At 39.0% G+C, this 27,508-nt stretch overlaps 2 protein-coding genes across 2 annotated transcripts; one reads left to right on the plus strand and one right to left on the minus strand.

Annotated features, from left to right (window-relative positions):
* Positions 1 to 469: 469 nt before the first annotated feature.
* klb (klotho beta) lies at positions 470 to 11,740 on the plus strand. Its single transcript, XM_009307645.5, has 5 exons — positions 470 to 1,256; positions 3,872 to 4,385; positions 5,227 to 5,492; positions 7,038 to 8,124; positions 10,155 to 11,740. The coding sequence occupies exons 1-5, from the start codon at positions 558 to 560 to the stop codon at positions 10,571 to 10,573; spliced, it is 2,985 nt and encodes a 994-aa protein (XP_009305920.1). The 5' UTR covers positions 470 to 557; the 3' UTR covers positions 10,574 to 11,740.
* A 6,263-nt stretch (positions 11,741 to 18,003) lies between these two features.
* On the minus strand, positions 18,004 to 25,219 carry trim35-27 (tripartite motif containing 35-27). The gene is given in 7 exon segments (NM_199878.1): positions 18,004 to 18,790; positions 19,079 to 19,492; positions 19,772 to 19,896; positions 19,968 to 19,990; positions 21,408 to 21,638; positions 22,599 to 22,694; positions 24,774 to 25,219. Coding segments are annotated over 7 exon segments (1,779 nt in total). The 5' UTR covers positions 25,176 to 25,219; the 3' UTR covers positions 18,004 to 18,302.
* Between the last annotated feature and the right edge of the window lie 2,289 nt (positions 25,220 to 27,508).

Here is a 27,508-nt window from a genome sequence, read left to right on the forward strand (position 1 = left end):
TGTGTGTGTGTGTATTTGTGTATGTTTGTATGTCTGTGTATTTATGTGTGTGTCTGTCTGCATGTTTGTATGTATGAGTGTTTGTGTGTGTCTGTAAGTGTGCATGTTTCTGTGTGTGTGTGTGTGTGTGTGTGTGTGTGTGTGTGTGTATGTGTGTACGCATTTATTTATGCGCATATGTGTATTTATGTGTGGTTGTGTGTGTGTGTGTGTGTGTGTGTGTGTGTGTGTGTGTGTGGTTTCATCTATGTGTGTATATGTTTGTTTGTGTGTGTGTGTGTGTGTGTGTGTGTGTGTGTTTGTGTGTGTGTGTGTATGTCTGTGTTTGTGTGTGTGTGTGTGTGTGTGTGTGTGTGTGTGTGTGTGTGTGTGTGTGTGTGTGTGTGTGTGTGTGTGTGTGTGCTGTAAGTCATGAGCAGATCAGAGTTCATGTTAATCATTGACCTGCTCTCCGTCTTCCTGCTCTCTCAGATCTTCAGTGTGTTTCAGTCGGTCTGCACTCCTCTTCTCTTCTCCTCTTCTCCTCTTCCTCCAGACAGAGCGATCATCACTCCATCATGTGTTTCCTCTCCTCCGTCTCCTTCGCTCTTCTCCTGATCTCAGTGTGTCCATCAGAATCTCTTCTCCAGGGTGATTCCTCCAGTGTGTGGCTGCAGCGTCTGAACGGGACGCACCAGCAGACGGGTGTGTTCCCCCGCGGGTTCCTCTGGGGCATCGGCAGCTCTGCGTTCCCTACCGAGGGCTCTTGGGATGCAGACGGCAAGGGTGCATCAATATGGGACCACTTCACCCTTCAGTCTCCGGCAGGAGCGTCCAGCGACAGCTACATCCAGTGGGAGGAGGATCTGAAAGCAGTTCAGTTTCTAGGTGTTGATTTCTACTCCTTTTCTCTGTCGTGGCCACGTCTTTTCCCTGATCTGACTTTGAATCCTAATCCGGCTGGAGTTGAACACTACCGCAGGTTAATCAGGAAGCTGAAGGAGCTGAACGTGGAGCCTGTGGTGACTTTATTCCACTGGGATCTCCCGCAGGTCCTGCAGGAGCGTCTGGGAGGCTGGCTGAACTCCAGTATGGTGGGTGTGTTTGCGGATTACGCCGAGTTCTGCTTTCGGACGTTTGGGGATGAGGTTCGATTCTGGATCACGATGCACAACCCGTTTTTGGTGGCGGTGCAGGGGTACGGGACGGGCGCTCACGCTCCGGGGGTAAAAGGAGAGCGCGGTGACCCCTTCATCGCCGCACATAACCTCATCAGGGTGAGTCTGGGGTCGGGGGTCAGGGGTCAGGCTCATTTTTCAGATGGGGAATAATGCAGATTTTCAAGCTTTCTCTGATGGAAAACACTGAGCGGTGTGTTAGGGGGCGTTTAGGGATTGATGAGCCTCCAGCAGCTGTCAGATCAGTTACAAATGTTGAAGTATTTCTGTTGGATATATGTATATATGTCATTGGCATTTTCATAAGCCCACTGTAAAATGTTAATGCAAATTTTTATGTTACTTTAACAACATTTTTTTTTAATGTACAACAATTTTTTTTAATATATTTGTTATACAAAATTGAACGTAAGCGGCACGGTGGCTCAGCGGTCAGCACTGGTGCACGGGTGCTCCGGTTTCCCCCACAGTCCAAACACATGCGCTATAGGGGAACTGATTAACTATATTGGCCGTAGTGTGTGTGTGTTTGTGTGTGTTTGTGTGTGTTTGTGTCTGTGTGTGAGTGAATAAGTGTGTATGGGTGTTTCCCAGTACTGGGTTGCAGCTGATAGGGCATATGCTGGGATAGTGTTTGGAATAGTTGGCGGTTCATTCCGCTGTGGCGACCCCTGATAAATAAAGGAGTAAGCTGAAGGAAAATGAATGATCAATTGATGCAAGTCGAGTTGACTGTATAAACGTTTCTTTGATTCAACTAAAAGCAACTAAAGCACGGATTCCTTTACAGTGCAGATTTGAATTACACTTAAATGAAACATTTTTTTTTTCAAAATCTTTAGATTTTTAAAATATGTTAAATTTTTATGTCTCAATAGTGAATTTAACTTACAATTTGTTTTTAAAAAATGTCTTAAATACAAGTGGTTTTTACCAGATAAAGAACATTTCTTTCCACAGTATTTCCCCTTATATATACATATACACACACACACACACACACACACAAGTACACATACACACTCACACATACACACACACTCACGGCTATTTTCTTAGGTAGACCTATCCAACTGCATGTTAATGCAAATTTTTAATCAGCCAATCACATGGCGGCAGCTAACTGCGTTTAGGCATGTAGACATGATCAACACGATCTGCTGCAGTTCAAAGTGAGCATCAGAATGGGGAAGAAAGGGGATTTAAGAGACTTTGAACGTGGCAGGGTTGTTGCTGCCAGACGGGCTGCTCTGAGTATTTCAGAAACTGCTGATCTTCTGGGATCTTCATGCACAACCATCTCTAGGGTTTACAGAGAATGCTCCAACAAAGGGGAAATATCCACCTAAAACTTTTACTGAACATAACTAGTGTCCTACTGCAACATAAATAGTCTTTCATTGACCATAACTAGTCTCCTGCATGACATAACTAGTCTCTCAAATGACATAATTTGACTGCTATAGGACATTAAGTGTCTCTCATTGGACATAACTAGTCTTCTATATGACATAACTAGTCTCTAACAGGACATAACCTTACTCATAATAGACATAACTAGTCTCTTAATAGACGTAACTAGTCTCTCATGGCACATAACTAGTCTTGTTAGTTTCTAATAGGACATAACTAGTCTTCTATAGGAAATAAAGTCTATCTAGTCTTTAACAGGACATAACTAGTCTCATACAGGACATAAGTAGTCTGCTACAGGACATAACCAGTCTCTCACAGACATAACTAGTCTCCTACAAGACATAATTAGTATCTCACAGACATAACTAGTGTCCTGCATGACATAACTAGTCTGCCGCAGGACATATCTAGTTTCTTGTTGGACATAACTAGTCTCCTAATGGACATAACTAGTCTCTCACATTACATAACTAGTCTCTTACATTACATAACTAGTCTCTGACTTGTGTCTAACAGGACATAACTAGTCTCTCACTAGTCTTTCACATGAAATAACTAGTCTCTAAATAGTTTTATAGTGCATAACTAGTCTCCTACATGACATCACGAGTCTTACAGGACATAACTAGTCTCCTACAGTATGTAACTAGTATTTTACAGGACATAATCTGTCCCCTACAGGACACAACTATTATCCTACAGTACTTAACTAGTCTCCCACAGGACATAACTAGTTACTCACATGACATAACTAGCCTCTCTAGTTTCAAACAGAACATAACTAGTCTCTAACTACTCTTTCACAGTGCATTACTAGTCTCTGACAGGATATAATCGTCGCTGACTAGACTTTCAAAAGGACTAACTAGTCTCTAACTAGTTTTCTACAGGACATAACTAGTCTCACTATTTTCCTACAGGACATAACTAGTTACTCACATGACATAACTAGCCTCTCTAGTTTCGAACAGAACATAGCTAGTCTCAAACTTGTCTTTTCACAGTTTTCTCCAGCTACACTTTTTTTTTTGTACTTTTTTGTACAGTTGTCTCCAACAGGACAAACATAAGTCTTTCACTAGACTTTCAAATGACATAACTAGTCTCTAACTAGTCTCTTACATGACATAACTAGTCTCTCACTATTCACAGGACATAGCTAGTTTCTCACAGATCGTTACTAGTCTCCCACACACAAGACATAACTAGTCTTTTACTAGTCGTGTACAGGCCATAACTAGTCTCTCACTAGTCTCTCATACACATATATGACTTTTTCTCGCTCTCTGTCTCCTCAGGCTCATGCTAAGGCGTATCACGTCTATGATAAACTCTTCAGAGCTCGTCAGAATGGTAAAGTGTCCATCAGTCTGGGCTCTCACTGGGTGGAGCCTCTTCACGGCCAGGCCACGCCCACCAACCTGGAGCTCTGCCAGAAGTCCATGGAGGCCGTGATTGGCTGGTTCGCAGAGCCCATATATGGCAGTGGAGATTATCCAGAATCCCTGAAGTCTGCAAACCGAGGTGTGATCCCAGAGTTCAGTGCGGCGGAGCGGCTCTGGGTGAGGGGGAGCGCAGATTTCTTCTCGGTGGCGTTCGGGCCGGAGACGCTGCGTGTGAGCCGGGGACTGGCACGATTCGGCCAGACGGTGGCGCTGGAGCTCAGGAGTGTGCTGGTGTGGGTTCAGCAGGCGTATGGGGACCCATTGGTGCTGGTGGCCGAGAGCGGGTGGTTCTCTGATGCTTCTGTCGGGGTCGAGGACACACTCGCCATCTACCTCAACAAGAGATTCATCTTACAGGTCATGCAAGGTGTGTGTGTGTGTGGCATTGTGAGGACCAAATGTCCCCACAAGTTTATCAATACCAGTACATTTTTGACAAGAGTGTGTGTGTGTGTGTGTGTGTGTGTGTTTGTATGCGTGTGTGTGGCTTGCATTGCTTACATTGTGACGGCAAAAGTCCCCACAAGTATAGTAATACCAGTTCATTTTGACCAGTGTGTCTGCGTTTCTGTGTGTATTTGTTTGTCTGTGTCTGTGTGTGTGTGTGTGTGTGTATGTGTGTGTGATCGTGTATGTGTATGTTTGTGTATGTGTGTGTTTGTGTTTGTGTGGTTTTTATTCCTCACATTGTGAGAGCCAAAGTATATCCCCACAAGTATAGCAATACCAGTCATTTTTGACCTGTGTGTGTCTGTGTGGGCGTGTGTGTGTATTTGTGTGTGTGTTTGTCTGTGTGTGTTTGTGTGGTTTGTATTCATTGTGAGGGCCAAATGTCCCCACAAGTATAGCAATACCAGTTCATTTTGACCTTTGTCTTTGTGTTTCTGTGTGTATTTGTTTGTGTGTTTGTGTATGTGTTTGTCTGTGCGTGTGTGTGATTGTTTGTGTGGTTTGTATCCCTTAAATTGTAAGGGCCAAATATCCCCACAAGTATAGCAATACCAGTCATTTTTTACCTGTTTGTGTGTGTGTACGTGTGTGTGTTTGTCTGTGTGTGTTCATGTGTATTTGTTTATGTGTGTGTTTGTGTGGTTTGTATTCCTTACATTGAGAGGGCCAAATGTCCCCACAAGTAAAGCAATACCAGTTTATTTTGACCTGTGTGTATGTGTGTGTGTGTGTGTGTGTGTGTGTGTTTTTTCCCTCAGCGGTGTCTGTGGACGCAGTGAGGGTGTTTGGATACACAGCCTGGAGTTTGCTGGATGGTTATGAGTGGAATCAGGGCTTCAGTGTGCGGAGGGGTCTGTTTTACATCGATTTCAGTCAGTCTGAGCGCCGCAGAGTCCCCAAGACCAGCGCACACTTCTACAGACAGACAGTCCGAGACAACGGCTTCCCTGACACTGACACAAAACACATCCAGGCCCGATTCCCCTGCCACTTCCAGTTTGGGGTGTCCGACTCAATATTACAGGTGAGCAAACAGGAAAAACACCTGAACTACTGACTACTATTGATGAACACCCAATCGTCTCACAATGTACTGTTTTCTAAAAATTCAGCAGCTCATTTTCAATTACTCCTTACATCAGAACAGTAAAGGTGTTGTACAGCGTTACTACAGTGCTGTTGAATGCTTGATTCTGATTGGCTGATGATGTTTGGTTATTATCAGATAAACACAAAGCTAAAGTAGTTCCGGCAGCTTTTGAGCACATTACTGCACCATATCACTACAGGAACTGGCGTATAAATAATATATACTTCACATCACCACCTTGAGTGTGGCCTGTCATCAATTACTATGTACACTCACCGGCCACTTTATTAGGTACACTTGGTATTAGGTACAACTGCCTGTTACCACAAATGTCTAAACAGCCAACGGGAGAAAGGGAGATTGGCATCATGGATGTGCAGCCGACAAATCTGCAGCAACTGTGTGATGCTATCATGACAATATGGAGCAAAATCTCTGAGGAATATTTCCAGTAGCTTGTTGAATCAAAAAGGATTAAGGCGGTTCTGAAGGCAAAAGCCGGTCCAGCCTGATACTAGTAGGTTGTACCTAATAAAGTGGCCGGTGAGTGTACATAGACTGTAAAAACAGTTTATTACCACCAGATTACAACACCAACCCAGTCAATATATCATTCAAACTATTAAATATGTTAATAAAAGATGCTTTAAAGGAGCTATAGTAAATAAAGTTTATTAATATTACCATTATTATTATTTATTATTATTATTATTATTATTATTTATTATTATTATTATTATTATTATTATTTATTATTTATTATTTATTATTATTATCATCATTATTATTATTATTATTATCATTATCATTATTATTATTATAATTATTATTTATTATTATTATTAATATTATTATTATTATTTATTATTATTATTATTATTATCATTTTTATCATTATCATTATCATTATCATTATTGTTATCATTATTATCATTAATATTATTATTAATATTAATATAATTATTATTAATATTATTATTATTATTTTATTATTATTATTATCATTATTATCATTATCATTATTATTATTATTATCATTATTATTGTTATCATTATTATCATTAATATTATTATTATTATTATTATTATTATGATTATTCTTTATTATTATTATTAATATTATTTATTATTTATTATTTTATTATTATTATTATTATTATCATTATTATCATTATCATTATTATTATTATTATTATTATTATTATTATTATTATTATTAATATTATTATTGTTATCATTATTATCATTAATAGTATTATTATTATTATTATTATCATTAATATTATTATTATTATTTAATATTATTATTATTATTATTATTATTATTATTAATATTATCATTATTATTATTTTTAATATTATTATTATTATTATTAATAATAATAATAATAACAATAAGAATAATAATAATAAGAAGAAGATGTTTTGCAGAGTACAGAGCTCTATTAAGCTCTCTCTATGGTTGTGTTTTCCTCTCAGGTGCGTCTGCATCCGTTCTCACCTCAGTTCACAGACCCACACCTGTACCGCTGGAATTTTTCCGGTGACGGATCTTTAAAGCCGGTAAACGGGATCATCCTGCACACGCGGCCGGCTCAGTGCACTGACTTCCTCTTCATCCAGCGGCATCTGTTTCTGCTGGGGGTCACGGGGTCAACACACTACCGCTTCTCCCTAGACTGGACTCAGCTATCGCCCTCTGCTGGACACCCGGAGACACTGCGCTTCTACAGGTGCGTGTTCAGCGAGCTCCAGCGGAGAGGGATCCAGCCAGTCGTGACTCTTTATCACCCCAGCTACAGGTCTTCATCTCTGGGTTTACCTGAAGCGCTGCATGCTAACGGCGGATGGAGGAACGCTAGCACTGTCGATGCATTCGTGCGCTACGCTACATTCTGCTACCGAGAGTTCGGTGCACTGGTGCATATGTGGATTACTATTAATGAGCCCAATCGATTAACGGATGCGTATAGCGGAAGTGCAGATGATAGACGAGTAGTCGCACGACATCTGCTGCTGGCGCATGCGAAAGCCTGGCGTGCTTATGATGTGTATTTTCGCAAACAGCAGGGGGCGACGGTGAGTTTGGCGCTTCACGCTGATTGGGTTGAACCGGCGAACCCGTTTTTGGAGTCACACAAAAATGCGCAGCAGCATTTCTTATTGTTTGAACTGGGACGATTCATAGATCCACTATATAACCAAGAGAGCTCCTCGTCTACTCTGATTGGCTGGAGTGACGATGAGAGGGAGGAGCTTAGAGGAGCGCTGGACTTCATCGCTCTGAATCACTTCACTACGCGTTTGGTTTCACCGTGGGCTCACCTGAAAGCATCAACGCCAGATCATGGGTGTTCGCTGATGAACGATGTCAACTGGCAGACCTCGCAGATGGGGCAGGCGCTGGTACCCTGGGGGCTCCGCAGGATGCTGGGATGGGTGAAGAATCGCTATGGCAACCGCCTCCCCATCATTATCACTGCATCAGGAGTGGATGATCAGGCGGCCTATCATGACCAGCTGAGACAGAGTTATATCAGAGACTACCTGCAGGAGGCGCTCAAAGGTGAGAGACACACACATACATACACACAATTATTCATTCATTTTTCTTTGGCTTAGTCCCTTTATTTATCAGGGGCCAACTATTCCAGCATATGTTTTACACAGCGAATGCCCTTCCAGCTGCAACCCAGTACTGGGAAACACCCATACACACTCATTTCCACTCATACACTACGGCCACTGTAGTTAATCAGTTCCCCTATAGTGCATGTGTTTGGACTGTAACCGGAGCACCTGGAGGAAACCCACGCCAACACGGGGAGAACATGCAAACTCCACACAGAAACACCAACTGACCCAGCCGGGACTCGAACCAGCAACCTTCTTGCTGTGAGGTGACCGTGCTAACCACTGAGCCACCGTGTCGCCCTATATGTTTATTAAATCTTTATATATTAATAGAAACTCCAGTGATTATGAAACATCCTTATTATTGTGGTCTTATAGCTGTGTGTGTGTGCGCGTGTGTGTGTGTGTGTGTGTGTGTGTGTGTGTGTGTGTGTTATCAGTGTTATCAGAAGTACATAGTTTCATCAGTGTTTCCTCTGAGACACCACATCCTGAGGTCAAAGGTCACACTGCTGTAACTGCAGGTTTATGATGGACCTTTGAACACACACACACACACACACACACACACACACACAAGCACGCACGCATGCACACACAAACAAACACATTCACTTACACTGACACACACATAAACACACAAACTTACATCAACTCACATCTCACATACACACACACACACACACACACACACACACACACACACTTATACCTACTCGCATCTCACATACACACACATGCACGCACACACACACAAACACATTCACCTACACTGACACACACATAAACACTTACACACACTTGCACACAGACACAAACACACACACACACACACACACACACACACACACACACACACACACACACTTATACCTACTCGCATCTCACATACACACACATGCACGCACACTGTCTTACTCTCACACATAAACGCTCACATACACACACACACACACACACGTGAACACTCTCACACATGAACACACACACACACACACACACACACACACACACACACACACACACACACACACACACACACACACACACACACACACACACACACTCACTTATACCTACTCACATACACACACATGCATGCACACTCTCTCACTCTCACGCATACACGCACACACTGACTTTCACACACTCTCTGACATCTACAAACACACACAGATTCACACACACACACTCTCTCTCTCTCACACACACACACACTCCCTAACTTTGACATGCACACACACAAACACACACTCTCTCTCTCTTTCTCTCTCTCTTACACACACACACACACACACACACACAGCTATCATGTGGACATCAGCTGATCTTTTCTTACAGTGTTTGTGCAGACGTGAGTCAGAGTCGCTTCACGCGTCTGTGTGTGTGTTCAGCCTGACAGATTACGTGATAAATCTGTGAACACCGTGACCTGTTTTTACCTGCGCGCAAAACAGTGTGTGTGTGTGTGTGTGTGTGTGTGTGTGTGTGTGTCTGTGTGTGTCTGTGTGTCACTAACTGCACTGTCTATCATTTAAAAATAAAACCATAGACAAACAGACGTCACGGTGGCTCAATGGTTAGCACTGTGTCCTTACAGCAAGAAGGTCGCTGGTTCGAGTCACAGCTGGATCAGTTGGCATTTCTGTGTGGAGTTTGCATGTTCTCCCCATGTTGGCGTGGGTTTCCTCCGGGTGCTCCAGTTTCCCCCACAGTCCAAACACATGCGCTATAGGGGAACTGATCAACTAAACTGGCCGTAGTGCATGAGTGTGTATGTGAATAAGTGTGCATGGGTGTTTCCCAGTACTGGGTTGCAGCTGGAAGGGCATCTGCTGTGTAAAACATATGCTGGAATAGTTGGCGGTTCATTCCGCTGAGGCGACCCCTGATAAATCCCGAAGGAAAGTGAATGAATGCACATGCACTGAAGTCCCTCTGGCTCTGTGTTTCTGTGAGCAGCTCGTGAGCTGGACGGCGTTAATCTCAGAGGCTTTTACATCTGGAAGCTTCAGGATCATCATGATCTTCAGTTTGGGCTCTTCAGCTCCGCCGCTCATCATTCTCGGCCCAAAGCATCAGCGAGTTTGTACCGGGACATCATCTCCCACCGCGGATTCATTTCATCCGGCGACCCCTGTCAGAGCGCAGATGAGGACGGGACGAGCTGTGAAATCTGCGCACACATCGCGGAGAACAAACCCCTGCTGTTCTTCAGTGTGTGTGTGTTCGTGAGTGTGTGTATGATCTGTGTGCTCATCATTCTGTCTGTGCTGAGGAAGAGGAGGAGGAAGAGGAGAAAGACCCTCAGTGTCCCACAGAGGGTCCCTGTCCCGCAGAGATTCCCCATGATGAGGGTCACACACAGGCTGCGCCACTGAAACACACACACACACACTCACAATTTTCCTGTGAAAGTTGCATTGTTTTTTTAATATTTCTCAAATTATGTTTAACAGAGCAAGGAATTATTTTATTATTTCCTATAATATTTTCACTTATTACTTATGTTAGTTTGGCAGAAATAAATGCAATTTCTGAATTTTTATAAACAATTTTTATGTCAATATTATCACACAAAGTTGTATTGCTTTTTTTTTAAATATTTCCTGAATTATGTTTAACAGAGCAAGAAAATAGTTTTTAATATTTCCTATAATATTTTCACTAATTATTTATGTTAAAATGGCAGAAATAAGAGCAGTTTCTGAATTTTTAAAAACAATTTTATAGTCAATATTATCAGTTCGCAGAGACATACAAAGCTAAGAATGTTTTAAGAAATATTTCCCAGATTATGTCTAAGCATGGACATATTTTTAAATATTTCCTATAATATTTTCACTTATTAATTATTTTATTTTGACTGGAATGAAAACAGTTCTAATATTTTTTAAAAATATTTTATAGTCAAAATTATCTGCATGCAGAGACATACAGTACAGTTAAAGGCAAAGTTTCGCCCTTCTGTGAATCTTTTAAATGATTTGCCAAATTATGTTTAACAGAGCAAGGAAATATTTTATCATATTTTCTGTATCATTTTCACTTATTATTTATGCTAGTTTGGCTGGATTAAAAGCAGCTTTTAATTTTTTATGAACAGTTTTATTGTCAATATTATCACACAAAGTTGTATTATTTTTCAAATATTTCCTGAATTATGTTGATCAGAGCAAGAAAATAATTTTTAATATTTCCTATAATATTTTCACTAATTACTTATGTTAGTGTGGCAGAAATAAAAGCAGTTTCTGAATTTTTAAAAACAATTTTATAGTCAATATTATCAGTTCGCAGAGACATACAGTACAAGGCAAAATTACTCGCCATACCTGAGAATATTTTAAGAAATATTTTACAGATTATGTCTAAGCATGGACATATTTTTAAATATTTCCTATAATGTTTTCACTTATTAATTATTTTAGTTTGACTGCAATGAAAGCAAAAAAAAAAAAAAAACGTTTTATAGTTAATATTATCAGCCTGCAGAGACATACAGTACAGTTAAATGCAAAATGTTTTGCCATCCTGTGCATTTTTTTTTTTCAAAATATATTGCCAAATTATGTTTAAATGAGCAAGGAATATTTTTAAATATTTCCTATAATATTTTTACTTATTGCTTATGCTAGTTTGGCTGGATTAAAAGCAGTTTTTGAATTTTTATAAACAGTTTTAATGTCAATATTATCATACAAAGCTCTGTTGTTTTTCAAATATTTCCTGAATTATGTTTAACAGAGCAAAGATTTTTTTCCCCTATAATATTATTTGCTTATTGCTTATTTTAATTTGGCAGGAATAAAAGCAGTTTTAATTTTTTTTAAGTCATTACTATTAGGCCACAGAGATACTATTAAAGGCAAAATTATGCACCCCCCTTTATTGCCTAACCCTAATCTCCCTCCACCACCCCTTTATCTTAAATAGTTCCCAAAACTTTAACAGAGCAGAGATATATTTTGAGTATTGATTATAATGTTTTTACTTATTAATTATTTTAGTTAGGCAGGAATAAAAGCAGTTTCTGAATTTAAAAAATAATAATGTTAATGTCAATATTTTCAGCCCGTATAGATGAGGGCCACACACACACACACACACACACACACACACACACACACACACACACACACACACACACACACACACACACACACACACACACACACACACACACACACACACACACACGTTATTTTTAATATTTCCTTAATTATGTTTAACCAAGCATGGATTTTTTTTTTACTTATAAGTTGTTTTAGTTTTGTAGGAATAAAAGCAGTTTTCAAATTTTATAATACAGTACATTTGAAGGAATGAATCCTGTGATTTATTTATTTATTATTTTTAAATATTTCCAAAATTTTGTTTCATAGACCAAGCTAATTATGTTGACCTTTACAAATCTAAAGTCAGACTTTAACAAAAAATCACTAGAGGGAACCAGAGCTGTACATTTCAAGGGTGAAGTGCGCGTGCGCCACCTAGTGATGTACAGTTCTCTGGAAATTATCAAAATAAAACAATCTGAAACACACACACACACACACCCACACACGCGTGCGCGCGCGCAGCTGAATGTTAATTTTTGCAATGTTAAGCTATACAAAATGTATTTATATTTGATTTTATGTGCAATTATAAATGTATTTTTGGAATATTTTTAATCCATACATTACTTTAGTTATCCGTTTTGCGAAAACTATTTCTGATTTTTCTCTGAACACTGAAAAAACATCCAATTCTACATCCACTAACCAATGCTAAAGTCAAATTACATCTGCAACGTTTTCACTTTATTACAGAACATTATTAATGTTTTTTAATCTGCCTGAAGTGATTTTATGTTCATGTGATCAGACAGAAAATCTTATTATCTTGTTAAATCAAGAGTCTTATAGGTTTATTATTTAATAAAAATCATATTTAATTCATATTTTTATTAGATAAAAAGTAAATAGGCTCTAAACTAATCATTTTGCCAGGGATTTAAATCATTTAAATGGCTTAAGATAAACTCTAGAGATGATCCGGGAATGTTAACAATGTCTTTTGGTTGTCTTTTCTTGTTGAATGATGCTTTTCTTTGGTATAATCTGAAAATCCTGCTCTGCTTGTTTCAGGCTGTGTTTTGCATAAAGCTGAAAGACTCGGCGCTGTTTTCTGCTGTGTCTCGCATGACAGCACACAGTAATTAAGTTGTACATGTGTGCATCACCCTGGCATCTGTGTTTTACATGTCAGCATTCGTGCAGAGGAATGTTTTGTTTGGCATGTGGACAACACTTGGAGTCAGATCAGTTTTCTTCTGAACACACACATCACAGGAGCTGCTGTCTCTAATTACTGTCACCGCTGCTGTTGGTAATTGCAGTGCGCTGCATGTAAAATATCAGCGGTGTTTCTGCAGAACAGCAGTGATGGACATTCATAACATTCTCGTGCATTGATTTATTGCACAGCAGGCACACAATGTCATTAATATTAGTTTAGATTTAAGTCTTGACATCAGGTGACCAAAATTCAATGTTTAGTCAGCATCTAAGGCAGGCATGGGCCAGTATAAGTCTCTGACAGTATGATAACCTTGAATAAAAATATCACAGTTTCACAGTATCACGGTATTGTGTTTACTGCTGTAAAATAGTTTCTATTTGAGAAAAAAACAACAACTTTTTCCTGATTTAACACAATATATTACATTTTACAAAATGTTTCTAATATTTTGGAGCAGCAAACATCTCAGGCTACTTAATTAAAATGAAATGTAATTGCAGTTCTACTTTCATTTGCTTTAAAATGACAGAGTTCCTTAAAACACATAAACAAAAAACACTTAAAAAAATGTACATATACCATAGAAATGGTATAACAAAATATTTTTGCGGTTTTAATACCTTGACTTTTCCAAACCGTGGTAAACTTTGACTATGGCTGAAAGTATGTCTTGTCTAGAATAGTTGGCACGGGTTGCAGATCTGCACACGCACAGGCAAACTCATGAAAAAGCTCCAGATCATTAATGATAGAGGAGGAATTCAGATTAACTTGATCAACATTATTGTGTTATTTTTCTTCTTTAAAGCTCATAGTCAATGCTACTGATATTCAGAAAATCTTTCATCCTCCTGTGAAGTTTATAAACTTTTTTTTTTTCAAATATTTCCCAAATGCTGTTTGGCTGAGCAAGATTTGTTAATTTTTTTACAGTATTTCCTATTTTATTTTTCTTCTGGAGAATAATGCATTTTAGTTTAGCTGGAATAAGAAATTGTAAAAATGCTGTGCTTAATATTATTAACCCCTTAAGGGTTTTTTTTTGTCTGATTGTCTACAGAATCCACTGTTGTGCTATGACTTGCCTAATTAGTAAATCCTTTAAATGTCACTTTAAGCTGAATATCTTTCAAAATGACTAGTAAAATATTATGTGCTGTCGTCATGGCGAAGATAAAAGAAATCATCTTTCTCTGTGTTATTTAAAAAACAATTGATTTTCAATTTCACACAAGGGCTAATCATTTTGTCCAACTTTATATCATAGTTTAGAAATCATTTCAGGTGGATAAAAATGCAGAATTACGTGTTGTGTTATACGTGTCCTCGAAATGCACTTTATTTTTAATTTACAAGTATTCTACGTTTTAACGTTGGGAAATTGGTCTGAATTTTACAAAAAGAAAAAGGCTTAATATACAGAATGTGTAGGCACGTATCCTTAAGTAATCATGAATTTGAAATATTAATGCTATGTTCTACGACTTCCGAAACTTACTATAAAATTACTACAGCATTTCATAGTAAATGTGTTTTGGAACCAGATTATGGCGTAGAGTACTTGAATTAATATGTTGTGGTGATTCTACAGTTGCTATGGTAACACAATGACTACAGTAATTGATCTGCCATGGTGATTCTACTGTTGCTATGGTAACACATCAACTAATTAATCTGTTGTTGTGATTCTACAGTTGCTACAGTAACACATCATCTGTAGTAATTGATCTGTTGTGGTGATTGTACAGTTGCTATCGTAACATCAACTATAGTAATCGATTTGCCATGGGGATTCTACAGTTGCTATGATAGCGCAACAACTATAGTGGTTGATCTGTTATGGTGATTCTACAGTTGCTATGGTAACGCATTAACTGTAGCAATTGATCTGCCATGGTGATTCTACAGTTGCTATGGTAACGCATTAACTATAGTAATTGATTTGCCGTGGTAATTCTACAGTGACTATGGTAACGCAACAATTAAAGGAACTGATCTGCCGAGGAGATTCTACAGTTGCTATGGTAACAACAACTACAGTAATTGATCCGCCGAGGTGATTCTACAGTTGCTATGGTAACACATCAACTATAGTAATATAAACAAATGACCCAATACTGTAGTTTTCAGCAAATATACAGTACTATCCTTTATTATATACAGTATAATACACTTTACTATGATATGGTTTAAAAAATCCCTGTAGTATTTATTATAGTATATGTTCTTTTCATGTGGGCTAACATAACGTTTATAATTTGTGTAATCAGTTCAGACTGTCTTTATTCTGCCTGATATAATGCTGTATAGCAGATGCTTAAAATTGTATACATTTTTTCTTAAATTATAAAAATTGCAAAAAATAAAATCCTTTACTGCCGTGTCGGCAAATAAATTCCTCTGCTGTATTTGTAGATAAATTGGCCACAATCTTGGACTGTGTTGGCTTCTGTTTTAATAGAGTTGAAAAGTGAAAGATTACTGAAGTTAAAGCTATTCTCTTTCCATGCTGGATGAAACACCTGTAGTTTTCTTTCAGCTGTGCTCCGTTTCTCTGAGTTGTTTTCGTCAGGCCGTTTCCTCTAATCTTCCTTCAACATTTAGGATCAGCTTTCTGAAGACTCCTCTGTCTGTGCGATGAGGAATTTAGATAAATCAGTTTCTTTAAAACTCTTTCTAAACAAGAGCAGGTTTTTCAGCCGCCTGCATGCAGTGAATAGCTGACGAGATAAAGATCTGAAATAGCCTCACTTTTCTGCAGAATTTCATGTTGTTTTTAGCAATATTGCTTGAATGTGACAATATTAAATCTAAGGAATGTTTACAGCATTGAAAGAATACTAAATGGTTCAGGTCTGACCAAACCAAAAATCTTTAAACCTTTATTCTGAAGTTACCACTTTGATATTCAACAAGTAAATTGCAGATTTTGTTAATAATAATACTTATGTATATATATATATATATATATATATATATATATATATATATATATATATATATATATATATATATATATATATATATATATATATAATTTGTTTTAGTCTATAATGTCTGATAACATTTAATTTAAATAAAATAATATTGACATTTACAATATTTATCATTTATTTGCACAAAATGATGATTTGTCAAAACAACAAATGGTTCAAATGAACTTTTCTTAAGTTAAAATATTGGTATTGTGTTGCTTAAAATTAATAACATTTCTATAAACATTGTAATTATTAGTATATTTACCAAATTGCAATTATAAAATGACCAACAAAAGCCTTTATAAATGCTGAAGAAATCATCAGTAGTGTCAAACGAAAATTCTGAATTAGCCAAACATAAATATATATTTTTATTTCCATATCTGTATCACGCATTTGTGCTTAAAAGCCTGCTGACTGAATAAACGCATATTTATAATCTATAAATGCATCAGAAAATCAAAACTGCACAATAAAAATTAAATAGACATTTAAAGAAAAGTTAGCATTTTTAATCTGCATAGTAACAATATTATAAATGAAGTTTTTTTTTTCATAATATATTTATCAGTATATACATAATAATAAAAGTGTTGTACAGTGTGTGTTTAAGGCTCCACGGACATCATAATCACAGTCATACATCATTTTCAACAATTCACAGCGGACAAGTTTGTCACAGCAGCCGAAAATACTTTGACAATTAATAAAAAAACGTAATGACAAATTATGGAAAACATTACATTTTATGCTATTTACATTAGGCTACTGAGCTAAAAGTAAAATTGATCACTAAAGTTCACATGGTTTCCTAGTGAAGTGTTTGTTTACTAAAAAACTCATTCATAATTGCAAAGTAGAAAAATAAGTTGGTTCTATGGGCTGCAATTGAAAAAGTGGCAGAAGATATTATTATTGTTATGATTACATAAATAAGTGTGTTAGTTTAGGCTGTCTGGAATACTCTCTTCTGATTGCTCAGTTGTGATGTTATAAGGTCAGTTATTCCTAGATAACAACCGCTGAATACAACAGAATCATCCGAGAACTGAGAGTCATCATCAGTGAATACGTTCACATCAATATTGTTACATCCACATTTATATGTATCTGCAGGTTAGTGTATACTCCATCAGCTGTTTTCGATTCTTGTTAGCTTTGTGTTTTGGTTATTTGGCGCCATCTAGTGTCTAAATAATGCACAGGTTAGTGTATACTCCATCAGCTGTTTTAGTTTCTTTCAGCTTTGTGTTTTTGAATGTTTGGTTCCATCTTTTGTCTGAATAATGCGCAGGTTAGTGTATGCTCCATCAGTTGTTTTTGACTGTTTGGTGCCATCTAGTGTCTGAATAATGCACAGGTTAGTGTATACTCCATCAGCTGAATAATGTGCAGGTTAGTGTATACTCCATCAGCTGTTTTCGTCTGTTTCACTTCATCTAGTGTCTGAATAATGTGCAGGTTAGTGTATACTCCATCAGCTGTTTTCATTTCTGTGAGATTAAGTTAAATTAAAGAATTAATAAATAATACACCTCTGAACAATGTTTTGTTTCCAATGTTTATGTTTTGTGGCCAGTAGTCATGTAGTAAGCATGATAAAGAACATCCAGACGGTTGTTGTCTCAGAATAAACCCTTCAGTCCGCTATAACAGTGCTGCACTTCACATCAGGCTGGTGATTAACCTGCCAGGCTTTATTCTGAGATAACAACCTCCTTTATCCTGAACATAATAACACATTTAGGCTGCATCCAACTATTTATAAAGCATTTTCTCTCTGCAAGCTTTACTTTTAGTGAACAGCCAGTAAATGGCCCCAGCTCAGTTCAGTGTTCTGTGTCTACTAATATAGTTTTGCGGCCAGTAGCCGTGTGATAATCCTGATAATGTACATCCATTTCTTCTGCCTTTTTCTGACAGGCTCTGATTTTTCTGCTGGCAGTGTGTGTGTGATCAGATCCTCCACAGGTCGTGTGTGTGTGTTCAGATCCTCCACTGGCGGAGAGTGTGTGTACTGATCATCCACATGTGGTGTGTGTGTGTTCAGATCCTCCACTGGCAGAGTGTTTGTGTTCAGATCCTCCACAGGTGGTGTGTGTGTGTTCAGATCCTCCACTGGCGGAGAGTGTGTGTACCGATCATCCACATGTGGTGTGTGTGTGTTCAGATCCTCCACTGGCAGAGTGTGTGTGTTCAGTTCCTCCACTAGCGGTGTGTGTGTGTACAGATCCTCCACCGGTAAGATCCTCAGCTCTTCAGATGGACAGGAGTTGCAGAAATATGGAAACAGTCTGTCGGTGAAGCGGTGTGTGAAGGTGTGTATGTGGTCACCTGCGAGCAAGATTATTTTAGACAATTAAAACTAAAACAAGACTGAATTTATTGACAAAAACAATCATAATTTGTTAACTTAATAAAAAAAAATCACAAATAAAAAACTGAAATGAAAGGAAACTAACAGCATTCACTGAAAAACGTCCTGAAAATAGCCTAAATTGCAATTGCAAACTAATTAAATAATCAACAACTAAAATAATATGAAGTTTATAACATAAAAAAAAATAGAATTAAAATAAAAACAAATTAAAAATGTTAAACTACAACAACTTATATAGTAACCTGTGAGTGAGTCCAGGAAGGTCAGCTTTCCGGCGTCCCAGTCCAGCAGCACCGTGACCCTGCTGACCCTCTGTCGGACCCCCAGCCGGGACAGACTCTCTCCGCAGCAGCCCTGGCCGTACTCCCCACTCTGGAAGCCCAGGATCCACAGTCCAGATTCGGGCAGCTGGTCTTGGGTCTGCAGGGCGGATTCAGAGATCACTCCTAAAGCCCAGACGCTGCTGTCGCCCACATGCACGTCCCAGCGGTGCGACCCGGAGCCCAGAGCCACAGAGCCCAAAACACTGGAGTAACCCTCACGCCCACCTGCAATACACAGAGCTGGAGGACAGCGGCGGCTGAAGCGGAGCGAGCGCAGACCCGCACACACACGCACGCAAGGGTGAGCAGAGTTCGGGTCCAGCACCACTGGAGCTGCGGAGGAACAAACATTACATTCAGAAGTGTCTCATTAGAGATGTAGAGAGATCCTGAAAATGTTCATATTTTGAATTTCTTTATTAAACGTGCTGCATGAATATGTTATTGATTGAATGTAACACTACTCCAGTAAACACTCCAGCAACCTCTAACCTCCCATATAAAAAATAATAAAATAAAAATCAAATAAAAGTAATCGTTAGAAATTCATTGAAAAAAAAAAAACATGGGAAAGAAAACAAAAACAGGGCTCGTAAAATATCCAGGACTCACTGTATTGAGCGGCGGTCCGCATCTTCTGCCAGACGCTGAACTTGAGGTTTCCCAGGTGTCTGCAGACGTCCAGCAGCTGCTCTGGAGGATCCTCTGAGTCTGAACTCAAACTGAAGCTCTGAAAACTGAAGATCATCTGAGAGTCAGAACTGCAGGAGATGCAGATGATGAGAGGATTCAGAGCTCAGAAACTCACCTGTCAGGGTCATCTTTATAGCTCTGCACACACGACCACATGGAGAGAGAGAGAGAGAGAGAGAGAGAGAGAGAGAGAGAAAGAGAGAGAGAGAGAGAGAGATGATGATTACAAACTAATCTCAATATACACAATAAGTCTATATTGATTTACTCATCCATCCATCTATCTATCATTCCATCTATTTATCCATCCATCTATCCACCCTTCCATCCATCTATCATCCCATCTATCCACCCATCTATCCACCCATTTATCCATCCGTCTATATACCCGTACATCTATTCATCTACCCCTCCATCCATCCATCCATCCAGCCATTTATCCATCTGTCTGTCCATCTATCCATCCATCATCCATCCATCTATCCAATCATCTATCCAGCCATCTATCCATCCATCTTGTCTGTCCATCTATCCATCCATCCATCCAGTTATTTATCTATCTATCTATCTACCCATACATCCATCTATCCATCCCTTTCCATCTATTGTTCCCATCCATCCATCCATCCATCCTTCCATTCATCCATCCATCCATCCATCCATTTATCAATCTGTCTGTCCATCAATCCCATAAATCCATTCATCCATCCATCCAGCCATCTATCCATCCATCCATCCATCCATTTATAAAGCCATTTATCCATCCATCCATCTATTCATCCATCTATTCATCCATCCATCCATCCATCCATCCATCCATCCATCCATCCATCCAGCCATCTATCCATCCATCCATCCATTTATAAAGCCATCTATCCATCCATCCATCTATCCATCCATCCATCCATCCATCCATCCATCCATCCTTCCATTCATCCATCCATCTATCCATTTATCAATCTGTCTGTCCATCAATCTCATAAATCCATCCATCCATCTATCCATCCATTTATAAAGCCATCTATCCATCCATCCATCCATCCATCCTTCCATTCATCCATCCATCCATCTATTTATCAATCTGTCTGTCCATCAATCTCATAAATCCATCCATCCATCCATCCATCCATCCATCCATCCTTCCATTCATCCATCCATCTATCCATTTATCAATCTGTCTGTCCATCAATCTCATAAATCCATCCATCCATCCATCCATCCATTTATAAAGCCATCTATCCATCCATCCATCCATCCATCCTTCCATTCATCCATCCATCCATCTATTTATCAATCTGTCTGTCCATCAATCTCATAAATCCATCCATCCATCCATCCATCCATCCATCCATTTATAAAGCCATCTATCCATCCATCCATCCATTTATCCATCTATCTACCTACCCATCTATCCATCCATTCATCCATCCGTCCATCCATTTATCAATCTGTCAATCCATAAATCCATCCATCATAATTTCAAGTGTTTTTTCATTAATACAGTCCTGTGAGTGTGTGTGCGCATGTGCATGTGTGTGTGTGTGGAGTCTCTCACCATCAGTAACTCGGCGCTGCTGGTCTGGATCTGCTGCTCAGTGTTGTGTATGGTCAGAGCGAGTGCTGAGATCTGCCTGCTGATGCTGCTGATCTTCTCCTCAATCTTCATCCTCTTCTCCTCCTCTTCCTCTCTCAGCGCCGTCACTCGGAGCTGCTCTTCATCCCGCAGGAACTGATGAAGATCCTCCATCTCCGTCCGAAGATCCGCCTCGGCCTGCTCCGCAAGATACTGCAGCAAAGAAAGCAGCAGAAATTAGTTATTAAAACTATTTAAAAAATAATACAAATAATAATAATAATTTCACATGCAGGAATTCATATTATTTAAAAAATGTTCTTTTAGGTTATTTATTAATGTTTTTTGTTATAATAATGTTTTAAAAATGTGTCAGTCTCATGTTATATTAATGTTATTGAAATACTGAATCCACATTATAGTAATGTTTTTCTATGAACGTTGCAAGAACTTTACAAAAACAATTAATTTTTGTATTTAACTAATTTAATTAGTATTTTTTGTATTTAACAAAAATATCCATTATTTAATGTATTTACCAACATTAACTAAGTATGAATAATCTTGTAAAGTATTTATTAATCATAGTTCAACATTGTTAATGCAGTATTAAGATCCAAACATCTCAACATTAGTTAATGCACAGTGACTTAAGATGAACAAACATTCATTCATTCATTTTCTTTTTGGCTTAGTATCTTTATTCATCAAGGTTTGCCACAGCGGAATGAACCACCAACTTATCCAGCATATGTTTTACACAGTGGATGCCCATTCAGCTGCAACCCATCACTGGGAAACACCCATACACTCTTATTCACACTCGTACACTACGGCCAGTTCAGTTCATCAGTTCCTCTATAGCGCATGTGTTTGGACTGTGGGGAAACCGGAGCAAACCCATGCCAAGACAGGGAGAACATGCAAACTCCACACAGAAACACCAACTGACCCAGCTGATTTTCTTGATGTGAGGCAACAGCACTACTTACAGCGCCACCACTAGTTTGTTAGTGTTAGTAAATACATTAACTAGTGGACCATTCTTTTAAAGTGTTACCCATTTAATAATGTTACCTGCTAACATTTGCACAACCTCTAAGAAACATTGCGGAGTGTTGGGAAAGTTACTTTTCAGGTTGGTTTTTATTGTTTTTCAGTGCTTGTTTGTACCTGCATGCGTTTCACTCTTTGACGCCCGATCGATTTCTGCGATTGTAAGAGTTTGAGCTGCTCCCGCAGTGGCTCCAGTCTTGTTTTGAGCTTCTCCTGAAAATAACATTGGAGAAAATTAGTACAAATCAATGACTAGAGCTAACACAAGAAGCCTGATATCTGCCGATTCACTCTTCCTGTGATTATGATGCAGTTTTCTCCCAACACACTACATTTATTTAGAGGTATTAAAATTTTAGAGAAGGTTTGCATTCAAACTATGAGGGTTTATTTTCTCAGTCCTTTCTGTTCATGGTCCGATTCACGTCCATTCATTTCTTACTGCTTAATGTTATCTTATGAACACATTATTCTCATGGATGGATGGATGGAAATATAGATAGATAAATAGATAGATAGATAGATAGATAGATAGATAGATAGATAGATAGATAGATAGATAGATAGATAGATAGATAGATGGATGGATGGATGGATGGATGGATGGATGGATGGATGGATGGATGGATGGATGGATGGATGGATGGATGGATGGATGGATGGATGGATGGATGGATGGATGGATGGATGGATGGATGGATGGATGGATGGATGGAAATTTAGATAGATAGATGGATGGATGGATGGATAGATAGATGATAGATAGATAGATAGATAGATAGATAGATAGATAGATAGATAGATAGATAGATAGATAGATAGATAGATAGATAGATAGATAGATAGATAGATAGATAGATAGATGGATGGATGGAAATTTAGATAGATAGATGGATGGATGGATGGATAGATAGATAGATAGATAGATAGATAGATAGATAGATAGATAGATAGATAGATAGATAGATAGATAGATAGATAGATAGATAGATTGATTGATAGATAGATAGATAGATGGATGGATGGATGGATGGATGGATGGATGGATGGATGGATGGATGGATGGATGGATGGATGGATGGATGGATGGATGGATAGATAGATAGATAGATAGATAGATAGATAGATAGATAGATAGATAGATAGATGGATGGATGGATGGATGGATGGATGGATGGATGGATGGATGGATGGATGGATGGATGGAAATTTAGATAGATAGATGGATGGATGGATGGATGGATGGATAGATAGATAGATAGATAGATAGATAGATAGATAGATAGATAGATAGATAGATGGATGGATGGATGGATGGATGGATGGATGGATGGATGGATGGATGGAAATTTAGATAGATAGATGGATGGATGGATGGATAGATAGATGATAGATAGATAGATAGATAGATAGATAGATAGATAGATAGATAGATAGATAGATAGATAGATAGATAGATAGATAGATAGATAGATGGATGGATGGAAATTTAGATAGATAGATGGATGGATGGATGGATAGATAGATAGATAGATAGATAGATAGATAGATAGATAGATAGATAGATAGATAGATAGATAGATAGATAGATAGATGGATGGATGGATGGATGGATGGATGGATGGATGGATGGATGGATGGATGGATGGATGGATGGATGGATGGAAATTTAGATAGATAGATGGATGGATGGATGGATGGATGGATAGATAGATAGATAGATAGATAGATAGATAGATAGATAGATAGATAGATAGATAGATAGATAGATAGATAGATGGATGGATGGATGGATGGATGGATGGATGGATGGATGGATGGATGGATGGATGGATGGATGGATGGATGGATGGAAATTTAGATAGATAGATAAATGGATGGATGGATGGATGGATGGATGGATGGATGGATAGATAGATAGATAGATAGATAGATAGATAGATAGATAGATAGATAGATGGATGGATGGATGGATGGATGGATGGATGGATGGATGGATGGATGGATGGATGGATGGATGGATGGATGGATGGATGGATGGATGGATGGATGGATGGAAATTTAGATAGATAGATAAATGGATGGATGGATGGATGGATGGATGGATGGATGGATGGATGGATGGATGGATGGATAGATAGATAGATAGATAGATAGATAGATAGATAGATAGATAGATAGATAGATAGATAGATAGATAGATAGATAGATAGATAGATAGATAGATAGATAGATAGATAGATAGATAGATAGATAGATAGATAGATAGAATCACCACTGGCTCATGTGTACCTTGATGCCGTTAGCGGCCTCCTCCACAGGTGTGCAGGTGTGCTGTTGGTGTGTGTTTTCTCCTTCCTCCACACACACACTGCACATCAGCCGCTGCTCCTCCTCACAGAAGAGCTCCAGAGTCTCCCCGTGCTCCTCACAGCGCAGATGAGCTTCTGCGCATGCGCCACTGCTCCTCTCCTGCTGCAGGATCTCGCACAGGTTCTTCAGCGCGCGGTTGCAAGGCGGATGTTCCATGGGGAAGAGCGTCCGGCACTCGGGGCAGATCCGGGACCCGCTGTGCTCCCAGTACTGATGCACACACGCCCGGCAGAAGCTGTGAGAGCAGAGCAGCAGCACTGGGTCTCTGAAGATGTCTCGGCACACCGAGCACTGGAGGCTCTCCGCGAACGCCGACGCCATCTCGCCGTTTCCTGCTCGCTGAAAAGCGGCGGAGATTCAAATACAGCTGAGGCGTGACGTCACAACCGGAAAAACGGGTTCTGCGGGCGCGCGCTTCCTCGGAAGGCCTGGAGAGATTACGCAGAAGGCTATCTGTTTCATTCTGATCTCCTGCTTTGGTGTTCACTGGAAGGCGAGCATTTCAATGACCTACAGACAAGAAAAGGACAATTTCACTCTCAGTTACTGAGTACATGTGTATTCTAGTTAACAGCTGACTTATAATGGAAATACTTTAATTCTGAAGGGGAAATTTTCCATGACATTTCTCTGACTTTAAATAGTTTTTCTACACTTTAAACATGCTGTTTTGTTTTATTAACCCGATGTTGGGTCAAACATGAACAAACTCAACCATTGGCATAATTATAAAATAATAAATATAATAAAATATAATAATAAAGTTGGGTGGGATTCAGTGGTTAGCACTGTGGCCTAACAGCAAGAAGGTCACTAGTTCGAGTCCCGGCTGAGTCAGCAGGTGTTTCTGTGTGGAGTTTGCATGTTCTCCCTGTGTTGACGTGGGTTTCCTCCGGGTGCTCCGGTTACAGTCCAAACACATGCGCTATAGGGGAACTGATCAACTAAACTGGCTGTAGTTTATGAGTGTGTATGGCTGTTTCCCATCACTGGGTTGCAGCTGGAAGGGCATTCGCTGCATAAAACATATGCTGGATAAGTCGGGGGTTAATTTCATTGTGGAGACTTAAGCTGAAGAGAAATGAATGAATGAATGAATGAAGGTAATTGAAAATAATAACCCAGCACTGGGTTTGTCCTTATTTCACCCAATGTTGAGTTACAACAAACCCACAGTTTTAGTGTGTAAATTAAAAATAGCTAGAAGTGGAATGAGGAACAAATGCTGGGTTGTTGAAACTGTGATCAACACTTTTTTTCATTACTCTTTTCTACTTAACCCAACTTGACTTTTCCACTTAAACCAATGTAGGGTCAGAAATGGACAAACCCAATCCCTGGGATAAAAAGTGTAATTTAAATTAAGCCAGCAGTGGGTTTGTCCATGTTTGACCCAATGTTGAGTTACAACAAACCAGCATTTATTTTCATTCATTCATTTTCTTGTCGGCTTAGTCCCTTTATTAATCCGGGGTCGCCACAGCGGAATGAACCACCAACTTATCCAGCAAGTTTTTACGCAGCGGATGCCCTTCCAGCCGCAACCCATCTCTGGGAATCATCCACACACACATTCACACACACACTCATACACTACGGACAATTTAGCCTACCCAATTCACCTGTACCACATGTGTTTGGACTGTGGGGGAAACTGGAGCACCCGGAGGAAACCCAAGCGAAGGCAGGGAGAACATGCAAACTCCACACAGAAACGCCAACTGAGCCGAGGTTCGAACCAGCGACCTTCTTGCTATGAGGCGACAGCACTACCTACTGCTCCACTGCCTCGCCTTCAGCATTTATTTAATATTTAGAAAGAATTTAAAGTAGATAGACGTGGAATGGGAAACAAACGCTGGGTTGTTGTAAACCCAAGTCAGGTCAAATATAAACAAATAATTTAAAGGCTTAAAACGGATATACTTCGTTAGTTGAAAATTTAACCCAGCAAACTGAGTTTGTTGGTCCATATTTAGCATGTACAAAAACAATTTTAATGTAGCTAGAAGTGGAATAGAAAAGCAGCGCTGGTTATAAAACAACCCAGGCTCATTCTGAAAACGTACCTCTATATACATTTCTAGAGAGCACCAAATACGTCCCAGGAGCTACATTTTCACCAGAGGCCGCTGTCGACGCCGTTTCAGATCTTAAATTGCTCTCGCGAGTGCCATTCACTCCTGCTGTTCTCACATAAATCCACTAGAGACTGCTGTCGACCGACTGACTGACTGACTGACAGATCGACTGACCCACCCTTCCCTTCACTAAACCCAACCGACAGTGTTTTCAAAAAAAAAAACTAATACTACTAATACTTCCCTTCTTAGACTTTACAGACCTGAAACTTGCCTTTAGTACTTATTCATTGTTGCTCTTATAGTTGTGTAAATTGCTTCCTTGTCCTCATTTGTAAGTCGCTTTGGATAAAAGCGTCTGCTAAATGACTAAATGTAAATGTAAATGTTTTCAAAAGCAATCCAGAAAAAGAAAAGCCCTCGCCTGATATTTACCACATTTTTCAGATTTTACCACATTCTCACCATGTTGTTTACTTGGTTATTTTAGTTTTTGGATTCTGTTTGTGTCTCACCTGCTTTCTGGAACCATTCTTCACCAGACTCAAACCCTGTCATCATGGTGAACACCGC

The sequence above is a fragment of the Danio rerio genome, chromosome 14 (genome assembly GCF_049306965.1).
Source record: "Danio rerio strain Tuebingen ecotype United States chromosome 14, GRCz12tu, whole genome shotgun sequence".
In the NCBI taxonomy this organism is placed as follows: Eukaryota; Metazoa; Chordata; class Actinopteri; order Cypriniformes; family Danionidae; genus Danio; species Danio rerio.

Bases quoted from the DNA above. Each gene is read 5' to 3' on its own strand.
- klb (XM_009307645.5), top strand. From the start codon at position 558: ATGTGTTTCCTCTCCTCCGTCTCCTTCGCTCTTCTCCTGATCTCAGTG. The intron at 5,493-7,037 runs GTGAGCAAACAG...TTTTCCTCTCAG, and splicing joins TGTCCGACTCAATATTACAG to GTGCGTCTGCATCCGTTCTC. The intron at 8,125-10,154 runs GTGAGAGACACA...TTCTGTGAGCAG, and splicing joins CCTGCAGGAGGCGCTCAAAG to CTCGTGAGCTGGACGGCGTT.